Source organism: Sorghum bicolor, chromosome 1, assembly GCF_000003195.3.
Source record: "Sorghum bicolor cultivar BTx623 chromosome 1, Sorghum_bicolor_NCBIv3, whole genome shotgun sequence".
Lineage (NCBI taxonomy): Eukaryota > Viridiplantae > Streptophyta > Magnoliopsida > Poales > Poaceae > Sorghum > Sorghum bicolor.
The window spans coordinates 11,606,429-11,623,339 of record NC_012870.2 but is presented as its reverse complement, the minus strand read 5'-3'; the positions used below and the strand labels follow the sequence as shown (position 1 = coordinate 11,623,339).

The 16,911-nt window shown below is 46.3% G+C and overlaps 3 protein-coding genes across 3 annotated transcripts; 2 read left to right on the top strand and 1 right to left on the bottom strand.

Annotated features, from left to right (window-relative positions):
- LOC8057193 (putative cyclin-dependent kinase F-2) lies at positions 609-1,823 on the top strand. The gene has a single exon (XM_002466662.2). It carries the CDS (start codon positions 609-611, stop codon positions 1,692-1,694), a length of 1,086 nt encoding a protein of 361 aa, XP_002466707.1. The 3' UTR covers positions 1,695-1,823.
- LOC8056755 (nuclear poly(A) polymerase 1) lies at positions 6,101-11,824 on the top strand. The gene is made up of 12 exons (XM_002466661.2): positions 6,101-6,982; positions 7,090-7,167; positions 7,256-7,363; positions 7,679-7,741; positions 7,812-7,973; positions 8,248-8,361; positions 8,448-8,510; positions 8,614-8,943; positions 9,551-9,715; positions 9,792-10,730; positions 11,249-11,322; positions 11,467-11,824. Exons 1-12 carry the CDS (start codon positions 6,878-6,880, stop codon positions 11,516-11,518), a joined length of 2,253 nt encoding a protein of 750 aa, XP_002466706.1. The 5' UTR covers positions 6,101-6,877; the 3' UTR covers positions 11,519-11,824.
- Positions 12,732-15,040, bottom strand: LOC8057192 (globulin-1 S allele). Its single transcript, XM_002464073.2, has 3 exons — positions 14,287-15,040; positions 14,124-14,204; positions 12,732-14,030 (listed from the first exon to the last, which is right to left on the bottom strand). Exons 1-3 carry the CDS (start codon positions 14,950-14,952, stop codon positions 13,026-13,028), a joined length of 1,752 nt encoding a protein of 583 aa, XP_002464118.2. The 5' UTR covers positions 14,953-15,040; the 3' UTR covers positions 12,732-13,025.

Below are 16,911 nucleotides of genomic sequence, written 5' to 3'. Positions count from 1 at the left end.
CCACACGTCCCCTCCAGGACTCCAGGTCCCGCGATCTGGGCCGACTCTGAGGCCCAACCTTGTGGCTCCGTTCCTTCCTTCTTTGAAGGCCGCATAAGCAACCGTGATTTACGTCTCCCACGGCCCACAGCGCACAGCCCAAACGCTTGACGACGATGGAGCCCAACAACGATGAAATCCATCAGACCAACCAAACCCCGATCGGAACTAGGGAGGGACTGTGCTGTGCCGTGCCCGTGCGCGCAACGCAACGCAGGCCACCGCCCAAAAAGCTTTCGGAGCCGGGGGCCTCGTCGCAGTCGGAGTCGCAGGCAGGAACACGATCGCATGAACGCGCGCCAGGTGGTTGCTTTGCTGCTCCCATCCCCTTCCCCTTGTCGGAGAAGGGAGATCGATCATGCGGACGCGGGAACCGGAACCGAGTCGAAGTCGAGCATCCCCCTCGCCGTATATAGCGTATAGCCGCCGCCGCCGCTACTCGTGCTCGCGCATCCTCACCGACTTCCCGCCGCCTCCTCCCCCACCACCTCCCGCGATCCTCGTCCATCCCCTGCCTGCCTCCAGCAAGCAGCAGGCCGTCGAATCGCCCGCCTCTTCCACTCGCCCTAATGGCCGCCTGCGTACAGCAGGCAGCAGCACCAGCAGCAGCCGGCGCCGGCGCCGCCGCGCGACCGACCCGCAAGAGGACGCGCGTCGCCATGGGCAGCACCGACGACTACGAGGAGGAGACCAGCTGCCTCGGCGCGGGCGCCTTCGGCTCGGTGCGCAAGGCGCGGCACCGCGGCACGGGCCGGACCGTCGCCATCAAGCGCCTCGCCGCGGCGGACGGCAGCCAGGTGGCGCTGCTGCGCGAGGCGTCCCTGCTGGAGGCGAGCGGCCGCGACAACCCGTACGTCGTCGGGTTCCACGGCCTCGCGCGCAGCCCGGCCACCATGGACCTCTGCCTGGTCATGGAGTGCGTCGGCCCGAGCCTCTGCGACCTCCTCCTCGAGCGCCGCTGCGGCGGGATGCCGCCGCTGCCCGAGGCGACGGTGCGCGCCGTCATGTGGCAGCTACTCACGGGCGCCAAGAAGATGCACGACGCCCACGTCATCCACCGCGACATCAAGCCCGACAACGTCCTCGTCTCCGACGACCGCACCACCGTCAAGATCTGCGACTTTGGGCTCGCCAAGTACATGGCCGAGCCGCCGCCGTACGGGACCGCCGGATCGCTGTGGTACATGGCGCCCGAGGTGCTGCTGGGGAAGCCCGACTACGACGCCCTCGTCGACACCTGGTCGCTCGGCTGCGTCATGGCGGAGCTCATCGACGGGTCCCCACTGTTCATGGACCCCAACGATGCAGGCCAGCTCGACGTGATCTTCAGCGTCCTTGGCGTGCCAGATGAGACGACGTGGCCATGGTTCTCGTCCACGGAGTTCGCCACCAAGCTGAAGCCGGAGCTCAACAAGAAGCGGCGCAACCTGCTGCGCGAGGAGTTTCCCAAGAAAAAGCTGTCCGCGCAAGGATTCCAGGTACTCAGCGGCCTGCTCACTTGCAACCCCGACAAGCGGCTCACGGCAGCTGCCGCGCTCAAGCACCCATGGTTCGCCAAGATGAACAACGCAGCGGAGCTGCACCTGCCAAAGAAACAAGAAGTGCCATCATCGACGTTGCCCAAGATCAAGAGAATAAGGGTGGTGTGTCCGTGACTTGGAGTTGGAGGTGTGCTTCCACCGTTGATGTGTTTGTGTGGGTGTAAAACTAGCTAACTTGTTCTTCAGAAAACAGATTGTAACGCCTGTTGTATTATTGTTGCGAATATTGTGATATATGATATAGATTTCATCCTTCGACCTTCGTGCCGCTCTTTTGAATGAATTTGATCCCTATTGCCATAAATAAAAAGCACTAAACCCTGAATCGGTCTCTCTCTAAATATTGGTACGGCAGGAAATGGAATAGTATGTATACATTCTGGAATCGAATATGGATATTAGTTCAAGCACATGAGTTCGGTCGAGATTGATCTTCAGTCTCAAACTTAGTGCGCTGCAGAAATGTTGTGCCATGGTTTTCGTGTGCTTGAATGCTATGGGATTGCTATACTGCAGTGATCAAGGATCACACTCCGGTTCAATGGTTCTGTACTTCTGTTGATCTTTAGTTATCAGTTAGAGAAGCAGTTTATAAAGAATAGAGTATATAAAGTAAATGCAAAGTCTAACATGCAACACGGTCACGTTGGAGCACTACCGCGTGACTCGTGCCCCCACTCCCCACGCTCCCATTGACTCCGCGCTCGCCGGCGATCCTGTGTCTGTGGCGAGCTCCTCAGTCTCTCCCCTCTGGCGGTGGCACCGGCGAGGTAAGCCTCCTCCTCCTGAATCTATCTGCGCCAGAAACAAATAAGATGAAAGTGTTAGGGTTCTGGCAGCCTCCCTTTCTGTCTCTAACTCTGGCGGGCTATAGAAAGGGCCGACCGAGAGAGGCAGGCTGGTCAAGCGGTGGAGAAGGAGGTTGAATGGTTTAGGAGGCCTAGCGGAGGTAGTTGTGGTTGGGCCAGGTCAAGGCGGTGGCACTGGCACCATGGTCGGAGCTCGGTGTCGCTACTGAGCATTGCCATGGCAGAGCTTCGACTAGAGGGGGAAGGGAAGAAGGTGGGGCCGTGGCTGCGGCGGGCGCGAGGACAATGAGGAGGGCGGGATCAAGGATGACGGCTAGGGAGGGGGCGAAGAAGGAGGGGCACTGGGAGGGAGAAGGGGGTGAGGGAGTACACGACAGGTTATGCCGGAGTACACGACCTATCGCGCGTTAACCTTCCCCTAAAGTAAAATGAGTGGTGTATTACTAAAGTTGCCCCAAATTCGTCACTCAACTTGACTAAACTTGCACCAAATTCTTGACTAGATCATCCAAGTTGAAAACGAAACGAAGCACATCATCAAACTTGCCACAAGGTTTACCCAATGTCCTTTTCTAAACACCTAAGCACTAGCCATTCTATGTAAACATGTTTAATCCATTGTGGTAGTAAAGATTGTAGGAGGGCACGTGCGTCACCCGCAAGAGACAAGTGACATGTGGAGCTGGGCAGATTTTCACAAAAAACCTATAAAGAATGAGGCAACACCCTTGTTCTGTTTCTGCTCAACAAATGAGTGTTCTGGAGCATTTGTTTTTTAGCATTTTCCCAAGTGTGATATTTTGTTAAATAATGCTAGGGAAGTGATCGACAAGTGCATATTTACATATGTACTCTGTAGTAGCTAATTGTTACCTCTATAATGTATAATTTTCTATGTTAGTAACTAATTGTATCTCTTTCATCACTAAGTGCATATATATATTTATATATGTAGGTACATTCTTGATAATACAAGAGAATTGTCTATCTTAAAGCATGCTAGAAAAGATCACATCCCAATTAAAGAACAAATTCTACATAAAGGGGAGGGAGGCACGAGAGAAGTGGATAGAAACCTCTGCCCAAAGATAGTACTAAAAATGCATATTGGTTTGGTAATTTATGTCACTCTTAGAGCAACTCCAAGAGACTCTATAAATCCTTTCTAAATGCTAGAAATAAAAATTTTGGTAAAAATTACCCTCCAACAGTTTGTCTAAATGGTTATGCAAATATAATTATCTTCTATTCTGGATTTTTCACTAGTCAAAAATAGAAGACCAGAATGACTCTCTAGAGAGCAGATGAGAGATAGAAAAGCTATTGGAGAGTGAACAAATATAGAAAGTGATATTTATGGAAATACTTCTCTAAATAATAATTTAGAGAGTGAGATTTGCAAAGACTTTTGGGAATGCTCTTAGAGCATGTCCAAGAGAATTGTTATCTAACTTGCTATTACTATTTTTAGCTAAAACTCTAGAAAACTAGCCTCCAACACATTAGCTAACGCGAGTGCTATCCTATTCGACATGCTATCTCGTGACTCGTTAGCCTTGAAAGTTGAATTTGGCTAGCCTGCCTGCCTTTGCCATCTTGGTGTATGTGAGGCTGACAGCTAGTGTCATGTTTGTGTTTCTCCAAATTACATTCCTTTCTCTTGGAGATACAACTAGTATGCTGGAATAGTTAAATTATGGTGCGATTTGGTCCATAAACCTTTTGATTCATTTTCTGTTAGAACTCGTTTCGTCTATGATTTTTTGCGAACTTCACCATTGGACATATCTTAAACATCTGAAACTAGATGAATTGTAATTATTTTTTTAAGATGTGAGCGAAAGTTGAAGGCCCAATCATCCCACATAAGTGTCTGAGTTCTTCCCTAATCGATGCCTTGACCATTTGCCGACTCGAATACTCCGTGCTTGGATCCCAAACGCCAACCCTAGCTGGCGAGCATGGAGCACTAAAGGATTCCAAACCTATTGATGGGAGCATCATGTAAGCCTGCCACAATGACATCCGGCGGAGGTCAGACTGCTGGAGGATGGAGCCCCAACGCCTGAGCGTCTAAGCGCCAACACTTAGAGGGCTGAGCCGGCGCCCTTAGCGACTTAACGGGTGTGTTCGTGTAGTCAGTCGGCCTCAGTGGTTCTATGACCATTTCTCGTATAGTAGTATAGGTGACCAAATGGTCACTTAAAAAATTAGAACCGGTTCGTGCCCCACAGCTCCCTAATTAGTCTTCATACAATTTACATGTTAATTCATTTTCAACTTTTTCTATTTTGCAGTGCATCATATATGGACTAACTCATCAAGAACTATTAGTTTTTTCTTTAAATTTGGAGTAACATATTGTGTTGCTTATCCACTTTTTTTGCTATAATTTATGTGATCATAGTATGTGATTGTGGTACAATTTAGTCTGTAAACCTTTTAATTTATTTTTCATGTTGTAACTTGTTTCACCTATATTTTTTTCATGAACTTCGCCACTCGACCATCTTAAAACATTTGAATTGTATTTTGTTTTTTTATAATATAAATATATAAGTCTTTTTATTAGTATAATTGTAGAGATTGTATCCAATAGTAGATGATATGTCTCGCTGATGTGGATATCATAATTCTTGTGCTAGTGAATTTTGATGCAAATGATAGTAGATTGTTGACATGTCAAGAAAAATTATAGTGACAAATGATAGTGAACTGCTAAGGTGGACGCTTTGCATTTTAAGAGAAGTAGATAATAAGATTGATAGTGGACTTCTAAGGTGAACATATTGCATGTCAAGAGAAATAAATAGTGGTGTTTTGCTTTATGAGAGTTATAGATCCAATGAGCGAAAGTTGCAATGGCACCCATCAAGGCCTTGTTTAGTTCCAATTTTTTTTGCAAAATGGACACTGTAGATTTTTATTTGTATTTGACAAATACTCCCTCCATCCCAAATTGTAAGTCATTCCAATAATCTTGGAGAGTCAAACTTTTCTAAGTTTGACTAAATTTATATTATAAAATAATAATTATTATGGTACTACTAAGTATCATTAGATTCTTTCTTAATTATATTTTCATAGTATATTCATTTTTCGTTACAAATCTTAGTATTTTTCTTTATAACTTTGGTCAAAGGTGAAAATGTTTTGACTCTCCAAAATTCTTGAAATGACTTACAATTTGGGATGGAGGGAGTATTATCCAATAATGGACTAACTAGGCTAAAATGATTCGTCTCGTAAATTCTAAGTAAACTATTTAATTAGTTATTTTTTATCTATATTTAATGATTTATGCATATACCGCAAGATTCGATGTAACGAAAAATCTGAAAATTTTGCAAAATTTTTTAAACTAAACAAGACCCAATTTCCTTCTCTCGGCAAGACAGGAGACACAGGAAAACAATCCTCTCCTATCTTATCGTAAAAAAAAAATCCTCTCCTATCCGTGGGTCCCACCCCGTCCCGTCCTTCCCCGTCGCGTTTCCGTAGTTCTTGTCCGCGAGCCGCGCCACCGGCCTGCCGTCTGCAGCCCCGACGGGCCCATCCACATCCGCCGCCACACCGCCGTCCGGCGTCCGCCCACCACCACGCCGCCATCTGCGTCCGAAGGCGCCCCCCCGTCCGCCCGCCACCACGCCACCGTCCGCAGCCAGCGCCTCGCCCCTGTGCGCTGCCGCGCCGCCGTCAGCTCGGCCCCGCCCGCAGCCGCGGCCCCATCCACATCCGTCGCCACACCCCCGCCCGCCCATCACCACGCCGCCATCCGTCCTCTCTCCGTCCAGCTCCTCTTCCGAAGCAGTGAAGTAAGCCTGCGCATCCTCTACTTCTCTTTGATAAAACTGGGCTTGGGCCCGTTTCACCACGAAGGAACAAGGGAAGGGAAAGCAAGGAACAAACGGCAAGCGCTCCGCCGCCCTCCCCGGTCGCCGCACCGCTTTCCTCCCACGTCGCAGCACCAGACGCCGCGCCCGTCGCCCGACTCGGAAGAACGGTCCTGGCCCGGCGCTGGCCCTCCCGCCGTTTGCCTGTACCTCTCCTGCTCGGATCCGTGAGGGATTCCGGTATCCACGGCGTCTGAGTTCTTCCTGCTGTCGCCTTTGGCGATTCGATTCGTGCGTCTCGGATTGTAATTGGAAAAGCAGCCGCATCATATTCTTTTTTTTTTACTTTTAGCTATTTCTGATTTTCCTCATCTTGTTTTGAGGCCTGTTCCCGGGTTCTTGAGTTGTTAATGTCAAGTGAGAAACCGAGTATACCCAGACATTGGTTTAATCCCCCACCTTTTTTTTGCACATGCTGTTAATTCAATAGCTGTCCTTCCCTCTGACACCCCAGAGGAAAATAAAAGGAAAGGAAAAATAAGTGTTGAGGTAGTGAAGGGGAAAAAAGATCAAATTTACATTACAAAGGTTGAGTGTTAGGAGAATTTGTAATTCTCTGAGGTTGAGTGTTAGGAGAGTTTGTGAGGGCTGTGGAATGTCGAAGGCGAAGACCAATAATGGTTATCTTGGAGTCACTGAGCCAATCTCGCTGAGTGGACCGACTGATAAGGACCTTATGCAGACAACTGAGGTTGAAAAGGTTGGGGATTTGTATATCAGATGGACCCCCCTCCCTTCCACATTAGTTTTATTTTCCTTAGATTCATGCCATTTGTTTTAACAGTGTGGTTTTGTTTGTGTTGTCAGTACCTTTCAGACGCAGGACTCTATGAGAGCCAAGATGAGGCTGTCTTGCGAGAAGAGGTTTTAGGAAAGCTGGACCAGGTTGAACAATATCCATGGATGCTCTTCCATTTTGGATTATCATTCCCTTAGGCCTATACTGATTTGAAGATGTTGGATGCTGTGGCAGACTGTGAAAGCTTGGATTAAGAAGGCCACTAGGATCAGCGGGTATGGGGAGCAATTTGTGCATGAAGCAAATGCAAAGATCTTTACATTTGGTTCATACCGTCTTGGGGTAATCCACCTTACTGTTTCTTAAATATCTTTTTATATATTTTTTATAAAAAAACTATAAACTGCTATTGTGCATATACACGATAATTTTCATTATCTCATTCTAGATTACTTATTAGGTTATATGTATGTATATGCAGCCTCTGAATGAGGCAAGTGTGTTAAACATTGTGCGTATGGATTTTCTATTTCATTTTCCGCATGTACGATCTTAAAGTTTCAGTTATGTACAGATTTGATTATTGCTTCTATTATGCTGTTTATCACAGTGGCTTAAAGGAATTGCTCTGAATTTGTTCTGTAATCTGTTGTACAGGTACATGGCCCTGGTGCCGACATTGACACCCTATGTGTTGGTCCAAGACATGCAACTCGAAACGTAAGATGGCTTCACAAAGTTATTGTATCACTATGATGCCGAATGAACCTTTCACCTTTTGCCTCCACAGGAGTACTTCTTCAGATGGCTTCACGATATGTTAGCTGAGATGCCAGAAGTTTCCGAGTTACATCCAGTACCAGATGCTCATGTGCCTGTTCTGGGGTTCAAAATTAATGGGGTCTCTATTGACCTTCTGTATGCTAATCTTGCTCATGCAGTGATTCCTGAGGTAAGTTCATCTTACTGCATTGCTGTTTGAACAATCTTTCTATATTGCATACCATACTTCTCTTATACTAATTGTGACAAACAAGTAAATAATTGTACATTTTTGAGTAATTAATTAAAGAGTTGCTTGAGTGCAACTTAATATTTAACATATCTGTTTTTGTTGGCATGTGCTTTATCTTGTGAATGATGCCTTTGTATTGGTTGGTAAGTGAATTATTCATTATTTATGGCGTTTGATATACTCGTAATTATTGTACATTATTTGATACCAGGACCTAGATCTTTCTCAGGACTCCATACTGAATAATGTCGATGAACAGACTGTTCGTAGTCTAAATGGGTGTCGGGTTACTGATCAAATTCTAAGATTGGTTCCAAACATTCTGGTTTGTATTCTTGCAATACCTATTTTGAAGTAAATGTTCATAGTGTTTTCATTGTTGGACTAATACCATTTGTTTTCTCAATCCAGAGTTTTCGCACAACCTTAAGATTCATAAGATATTGGGGCAAGCGCCGTGGGGTTTACTCAAATGTATGTTTCTCTTCTGTTTTTTCTTGTTGCAGGAGTATGCATTACAGTGTTAACATGATCTGTTCATACATTATGTAAACAAATGCTTTGTGATCCTGTCCAGGTTATGGGATTTCTGGGTGGTATAAACTGGGCAATCCTTGTTGGTCGCATCTGTCAACTGTACCCAAATGCATCACCGAGCATGTTGATATCTCGTTTTTTCCGAGTCTACAGCAAATGGAAGTGGCCTAATCCTGTTATGCTTTGCCATATTGAGGAGGGTTATCTTGGTCTCCCTGTGTGGGATCCAAGAAGAAATTACAGAGACAGGGGCCACCAAATGCCTATTATTACACCTGCTTACCCATGCATGAATTCCAGCTACAATGTATCTGTTAGTACTAGGTATGTGATGACCCAAGAATTCACGCGAGCGTTTGAGATTTGTCAGGTACATATTCTTTCAGATCTTTTTTTTTCAATCCTCGGACCACAAATAGAAAAAAAAGCTGGAGTTTAGGTTAGCTATAAGTTTTCGTTTAATCATATGCAGGAACTCTGTGAGTGTAACTCGGTGCAAACATTAGGTTAAATGATAGTTGCTAGTGTAGAATACCTTTTGTTATCTTGATTTGGTCAGGTGCATATTGCTCATGTTGCAAAATTGGTTCATTTGCTAACTTTATTATGTCATACAGTTACACATTACTTATGCAGCACCTTTGAGATAATTTACTTCAACATTTCCCCAGCATCCTATCTTCACCGTCCATATCTTCATTACTACACAGTTAGATGCCATAATTATTTGGTGGTTGGCTGATTTTTGTCACTTATTACCTAGACTAGATCAGCTCACTTGACTCTATGGTATCTCATTATGTCAGGAATGACTTGTCCCCTTTAAGTAATAGGCAATGGAAGCATTTTCGGTATAATACAGTCAGTGTTGTGTAGAGTTAAGGGGGGAAGTTGTCATATAACTGCATCAACTAACAATGTCCTGTTATTGGTTTACGCTGTACTCTGCATCAAATTTACTTCGAAACTAATTGTAGGCCATAGATGAAGGAAAAGCAGACTGGGATGCATTGTTTGAGCCATATCCATTTTTTGAATCATATAAAAACTATCTAGAAGTTAATATCACAGCAAGAAATGAAGATGAACTCAGGAGTTGGAAAGGCTGGGTGGAATCTCGCCTTCGCACTCTTGTATTAAAGGTGAATAATAGATACATTTCATTGTTTTCATGAATGTGCACTGTCTCCTAAAATGCACCTTTTGCTTCTGATGCAGATTGAGCGATATTCACATGAGATGATTCTTGCACACCCTTATCCCAAAGATTTCTCAGACAAATCCAGGCCCTTACATTGCTTTTACTTCATGGGTCTTTGGAGAAAACAAACCACCCAAACTCAGGAAGCTGAGCAATTTGACATCAGGGGAATTGTAAATGAGTTTAAGAATACTATTTGTGCATATCAACAGTGGAAAGAAGGAATGGACATTGAAGTGTCTCATGTAAAAAGAAAAGAAATCCCTTTGTTTGTTTTTCCTGGTGGAGTGCGTCCTTCTCGTTCTTCTAGAACAGCACACAAGAACAGCCGTACTGTTCCAACATGTGATGTTTCAGCTGATGATCAGGTGGGAAACCTATTGGGCGTTGCCAGTTGTAGTGATGCTCAACCTGTATCATGTAAAGGCAGCTATATGAAACAACCAGAACCAGATTGTGCTGGAGGCTTTCAGTTGCCGGGAAGTACTTCTGTGTTGCCCCCTAGCTTACCCAATAAAGTAGCTTTGAATGGGTCTGCTAATTTTCATGCAGAATCTGTTGAGCATGAACATCCAGAACACTATCAGGAAAGCAAGTTTGCGACTGTGCAGAATGCTGTGCGCAATGTAGTCAAGCAACCTAACAGTTTGCTGCCAAATTCAAACAACGCTTGGCAATTGTATGGATCTGATTCCTCTCTTAACAATTCACAAAGGGAATGTGCAGGCAGTGCTGCAAACAACTTGCTGAACTTATCCCCAGCTATTCTAGCCACACCTGATGAACTTGATGAGCTGGTATCCCATCATCAAGTTAAAGTTAATCAGAAAGATGTAAATGCTGACCGGAGGCCATCTTTGGAGATCGGTTCTGAAAATAACTTGGAACAAGTATCCAGTCTGAGGCCCCAGGATTCTAATAATAATCTGAAGCGCAAAGCCAATCAAGAGCTCGAGGTATGATATTCTCTCTTGCATGATTAGTCTTTTAACTATATATTTCAAAATTGCTCAGGATGCTATTATGACCTTGACAACCAATACCTGTTGTTTTTCTCTGCCCTTCCCTATGAGCTGTTGCATTTTTCTATAGTTTAAGTTAGGATGCCCTGTTACTGTGATATAGTGGCAATCAATAAAATGTAAATACAATCTATTTACCTTGTTTCATTTTTCAGTTACATGCATTATACCTACATATGCTATGACAGCTCTAATGAACATTTTGTTGGCGCATAATTTGTTGAAGTAGTCATGTAACTCCTAATAATTCTGCAAATACTTTATGGACCAAATGTCTAGTTTACTACTTTATGGACCCAGATCAACCCAATTCGCAAGTTGGTGTTATTGTTGCAATTAACTCTTTTCTGGAAAACAAAACAGAAAACTTTCATTTATATTTTCTGATATTATTTCCTTTGTATTTTCTTATTAATGGTGTGTTTGACCGTTTGTTTTGGTGCTCACAAAAGCCACTTGAGCTTGCCGCTCCATCCACTGGTGCTGCGCCGCAATCGACAGCATCTGCCCCAAGAAAGCCACTCAGGTACTTAGTGCACCATCTGAGTTATCACTTGTTGTAGCCTGCTGTTTGTTAGTGTGATATTACACGTTAAAATGGAAATTCCTTGCTGATTATTTTATTTTATTTTTTTATTTTTATTTATTTATTTATTTATTTATTTTGAAGATTGAGGCTGACGACTTTGGGCAAACCAAAGCCAGCTGAAGGAACTTCCTGAATCGAATTGCCCAGGAGCCAACATGCCTAGAGTTCGTTTTTCCTTGTATTGAAGCAAGGATGTGTGGAAGCGCTCGGCACATAGCCTGCTTTGGCACTGCGAGTTCAAATGAAAGGGAAAAGGGTAAAAACGGAGGCCACCTGACGTAAATGAGTGCAATTGTAATAAATTGTGTATAGTCCATAGCTGAGTTGGCATAGATGTATGCAGTGGTACGTTTTCTTGACTATTTAGCTACGCTTGTAATGCAATGGATCTGGTAAATGACGTTAAACGGCAATGGATTTGAAGCATATGATCTTCTCATGTGTGTCACTTGTTTGCCAGTGGCCCCAATTTTTTTTGAATTTGACCCGTTTTTTCTTGAATTTGGCTCTTTTGTACGGCTTTCTGTGACAAACGTAAAATTCACCACCCACCACCCCAACTCTTTTTTTTTGGTGGTAATGCTGCCACTTTGTTTTACAACTCGTCGAGGCAAGCTTCACCAAAAGCCTATATTCAGTCACTGCCTAGTTATTTTTTAGGAACTGTATTGGAGAGCAAGCTTCACCAAAAGGCTATCTTTGGTCACTTGATGCCTGATTATATTTTAGGAACTATTGGAGGCGCTCTTAGCTAGCAAATTTTTAGGGTTACACAAGGGCTAGTAGTTAATTTTAAGTATGAGCTAATAGTTCATTGCTAGGGATTATCTAGCATAACACAAGAGCTAATAGTTAATTGTTAAGAATCTAATAGTCCATCGCCACGGATGAATACACCTACTAGCTATGGATCAAACATGTATGGTTAATAGTTACTCCATCCGTTTTAATCTGGTTGTTAAAATTCATAACTTTTAACGTTTACTAGTTACGTTCAGGGGTGGAGCTAGGATTTGAACATAGGGTAATCATGCGGTCAAAATACATATACACGACAAAGGTATATACATAACATCAAATAAACATTCGTAATGCGATATAAAAGAAAGCTGAACAACTAAAAAAAATGAAGGGAACATAACTAATTAACCCCAGGTCTCTAATCTTCATCCAATCAATCTAACTCTTTAGCCAGAAAAAATATCATGATAATTGATAATGAATGGTGGGAAAATGAATTAGCCTTAGATTCTAAACGTTGATAGGAACGTAGGAGATAAGAAAGATAATACAAAACTAATTCTAATAAATAATATAGATGTCACTGAAGATCAAAGGCAGAGAGATTATAGAACACGTGTTATTATTTTATTTATTGACATTGCCCTGCCTCGCCTCGCCTCAGTAGCTTACAGCATCATAGACGTACATACGGAGCCACGCTTATTGCACTGCCTGCCGCTTACATACATACATACATACTTACATACTGTACATAACATACATACTTACATACTGTACGTAACATACATACACGTTGAACGTCTCCACTCAGGCTCCTGCATACTACACGTACGCACGTCGCGCCCAGGCGCGTCATCCTCCTCGTTCGGTCGTCGATCAGCGCGCGCGCGGCGGCCTCACATCCTGGCGGTCACCATCCTCAGGAGCGTCTCCGCCGCCTCCTCGCGGCGCCCGCGTCCGCCGTGGCGTCCCTCGCGTTCCTCCTCCTCCTGCTTCCTCTGCCCACGGCCGCCGTGGCGTCCCTCGCGTTCCTCCTCCTCCTCCTCCTCCTTCTCCCTCTCCCCACGGCCGCCGTGGCGTCCTCCACGTTCCTCCTCCTCTCGCTCCCGCTCCTCGCGGCGGCCGCTCTCCTCCTCGGGGCCAGGAAGGAACCCCTTCTCGCGGCGCGCGCCGAGCACCTCGTCCACCTCCTCCGCCTTGGCCGCGAACGACAGCGCCTTGGCCACGCGGTCCAGCTTCTTGAGCACGTTGTCGGCGCCGGCCAGGAACACCTTCTCGTTCTTCTCGGCGCGGAGCTCGAAGCACACGATCTCGAGGTTGCTGTCCCGGGCCGCCACCGCGACGAACGGGTGGCCGACGGGCACCACGAACACCGTGCCTTGCGACAGCCGCGCCCGGATGGTGCGGTACCCCTGCCCGGCTTCCTCCTCCTCCGATGATCCTCCCTCTTCTTCTTCTTCTTCGCTCCTCCGCCTGCCCTTGCCGCCGCGCTGCGACTGCGACTGCTGCTGCTGGTGCGGGCACACGATCTCGGCGTTGCCCTGGCCTCTCGCCACGTAGGCGATCTTGAACGCACGGGTGTTGAACAATGGCGCGCTCATGGACCCCGCGGTGATGTTGGCGAAGGAGACGCTGACGTCGTGGTCGGCGAGGTCGCGGAAGCTGCGCGCGTCGGCCTCGTAGAGCTGCCCGTGCTGGTTGCCGATGCTGGGCCGCTGGTCCAGGAGGCTGTAGGGCCCGTGCGACTCGCCGAACGGCGGCAGGGGCCAGTGCGGGCCGTGGCCGCCCTCCGAGGAGGCCTGGTGCCGCAGCTCGCGGATCTGCTCCTCCGTGGCGCGCACGATGACCCCCTTGTCCTGCCCGCGCTTCCCGAACAGCCTCTCCAGCCGGTCGCTCGACGTCTGTACGCGATCGATGTGTTGTGAGCACACACAGAGAGGTCGTCAAAGACAATACGTTGCTGCAAGACACGTGTGTCGTGTGCGCGCGCGTACCTTGTAAGCAGCTCTCTGGATGCTCTTGCTGAAGCTCGACAGGAACGATTCCGGGTTCCTCCCGCCGGGGCCGAAGAAGAACTGCCAAATTAATGACACGGTCAGTCATCAGTCGATTCCGGGTTCCTCCCCTGTCCTGTTTAGAGCATGATTAATTAGTTACCTGGAACTCGCCAGGCACGGAGATGGTGTGGAGGATCTTGGCGATGACCAGTTTCTTCCGGCCGTCGGTGTTGGCTAGGTAGGTGATGGCCCCGGCCGGCGCCACGAAGATGTGGCCTTCCTTGATGGTGTACGACCGCCTCTCGCCGTTCTCGATCGTCGTCACCACTCCCTCGCCTTGCACGACGTAGCCGATGCAGTGCGCGTCGGTGTGGCTGGGCACGACGAAGGAGCGCGGGTTGGCCTCCAGGACGGCCACGCGGTAGTTCCGGATGCCGCGGAGCAGCTTGGACGCCTCGTGGAACGGCCGGAGCGCCCTCACGGACCCCTGCTCGCTCCGGACCACGCGACGGAAGCTGCGCCGGTCGAACACGTACGGCCGCCGCCCCTGCTCCTGCTCCTGCTCGCGCTCGTCACCCGACGACGAGCCCTCGCCGCGCCGGTCGTGCTCGTGCCGGTCGCCCCGGCCCCGCTCCTCCTGCTGCTGCCTCTCGCGCTCCTCCTCCTCCCTGCACTGCTCCACGCACCGGGCCCGCTGGTGCCAGGGCCGGTCCTCGCACCGCCGCGCGCACCTGTGCCCGTCGTGGTCCTCCCACGACGACGCGACCGCCGCGCCGGCGCAGAGGAGGGTGGCGAGGAGGAGGAGGACGATCCTGGCGCTCACCATCCTGGTGCCGTGGCACCTGTGTGTGCTATATAGCTCTCGGTGTGTCGTCGTGCTTCGGTGCGGGCCTTGGGTGGGGTGGGGTGGGTTGGCTGACATGCAGAGGCTGGAGTTGGCGGGAATTTATACGAGCGCCGGGCACTGGTACGTGGCGAGGGGGCGCGGCCGCGCCGCTACGTGGAGGGAGGGTGCGTGGCGCAGTAGGCACGCGGGTCGCCACGTCCCGCCGTACTAAGGTACCGTGCTTATCCGGTGGTGCTCCGGCTCGGTGCGGTGCGGTGCGGTGCATGCGAGCGCCAGGGTGTGGGCCGCCTCGGCGCAGACTTTTTGTCGCGTTACACGGTGGTGTCGTGTTCCTGGGACGGGGACTCTGATCCGCCGCGAGCGACGGAGAGTTGTGCAGGTAGTACGTTGAACCTGGACGACGCGCATCGGGAAATTTGCTGCATCAAAAAACAAGACATTTATTTATTTATAGACGGAGGAAACTGTAAAAAGCTGTGATCGAATCCACAAGTTGCAGTTTCTTTGTTTTTATATAAAATTTATTTCTTTATTTTAAAAACAAATTCACAATGCAGACTCTATCATAGAGTCTAAAATTATTTATTACCTTGAACAATATGGACTTAGAGTCTAAATAAGACTTAGAGTCTTATTTTTTCTACCTCTTTCTTCAATAAATATGCTGCCACATCAGCAAAATACCATAAATAATATGTAATTAATTGTCTTGGACTCTATGATATAGTCTTGCATGTGAGTGCCCTAAGAAACTTGCTATTTAGATGCATGAATTTTAATTTCCTTTCAGTCTTTCAGACGATGGTAATTAAGTATATTTTACAATAAAATTATAACTTTAGTTCATTATAATTTTTAGACACAACTCGCAATTTTCAGTTACGAGAAGAAAAAAGCTGTTCGTCAAAACCACAAACCTAATAAAATCTTATTTATTTTGGCACAAGGACAGCTGAAAATTTACAATTATTTCTATAGTCAGAAAGGACAAAAAAATCGATATATTATGACCCAAAGGTAAATAACAAATTACAAAAGCAACAATTTACTTGTACTAGTTCAAGTAGTACAACGACATTGCCAGAAATTATCTTAAATTTAGGCACCTGAAATATGAGATAAATGTACAACTAAATACACATAAGAAAGTTATATAACTTGTTATTCCTGATAGCATGCCGTCTAATTTTAAACGGCATCCAACAAAACCCAAAGGAATTAGATTTGCCTTTGGCATAAGCTCAATTAATCAAAAGATTAAGCGCCAAATGCTTCACGGAAGCTGTTGATAAATCCTAATAATCAGCTCCATTTCCATGGTTTAGACTTTAGAGGAACAAGTGTTGCAGTGGTGCATAAATAAACAGATTATATATTGGAATTGCGCATTCGAAGGGTGAGACCTATGAGAACAAGAATGAATGAAAGAAGCGAAGTAAAAAAAAAAAAGAAACATAAGTTTCATGTCTCAGCAAGGAAACTCCGCTTATTTGAGTGGACATGGTGGCTATTACTTTCTTTCATGTGGGGGGCACACGTGACGTTTCTCTTTTATTTTTTCTTGTAACCCAAGCGACACAAATATTCCATTCCTATATCTTGGCGTGTAGTTTTCTAGTTTTTACTCCATCTTATTTACCGTTTGTTTTCTATTCCTCTCTCTTTTGTAGAGATTCCATATCGTGTAGTTTTCTAGTTTTCTCCATCTTTCTAGTCTAGTTTTCTAGTTTTCACTCCATCTTATTTACCGTGACATTCCTCTTTTGTATAAGCGACACAAACGTCATCTAGTTTTCACTCCATACATAACCTCTTCTATTAAATCCTCCACAGACATGTAGTTTTCTAGACTTCTGTTTTTCTAGGACAAACGAATATGGTATATCAAAAAGGAGAAAATTAAATGTAGTCATATATATTATGATGGCTTGGGTACTT

Excerpts from the sequence above, each read along its gene's own strand:
- LOC8057193 (XM_002466662.2), top strand. The coding sequence starts at position 609 with ATGGCCGCCTGCGTACAGCAGGCAGCAGCACCAGCAGCAGCCGGCGCC.
- LOC8056755 (XM_002466661.2), top strand. The coding sequence starts at position 6,878 with ATGTCGAAGGCGAAGACCAATAATGGTTATCTTGGAGTCACTGAGCCA. Across the intron at positions 7,168-7,255 it reads TTTTAGGAAAGCTGGACCAG|ACTGTGAAAGCTTGGATTAA; the intron begins GTTGAACAATAT and ends ATGCTGTGGCAG. Across the intron at positions 8,511-8,613 it reads GCCGTGGGGTTTACTCAAAT|GTTATGGGATTTCTGGGTGG; the intron begins GTATGTTTCTCT and ends GATCCTGTCCAG.
- LOC8057192 (XM_002464073.2), bottom strand. The coding sequence starts at position 14,952 with ATGGTGAGCGCCAGGATCGTCCTCCTCCTCCTCGCCACCCTCCTCTGC. Across the intron at positions 14,205-14,286 it reads CCGTGCCTGGCGAGTTCCAG|TTCTTCTTCGGCCCCGGCGG; the intron begins GTAACTAATTAA and ends TTAATTTGGCAG. Across the intron at positions 14,031-14,123 it reads TCCAGAGAGCTGCTTACAAG|ACGTCGAGCGACCGGCTGGA; the intron begins GTACGCGCGCGC and ends GATCGCGTACAG.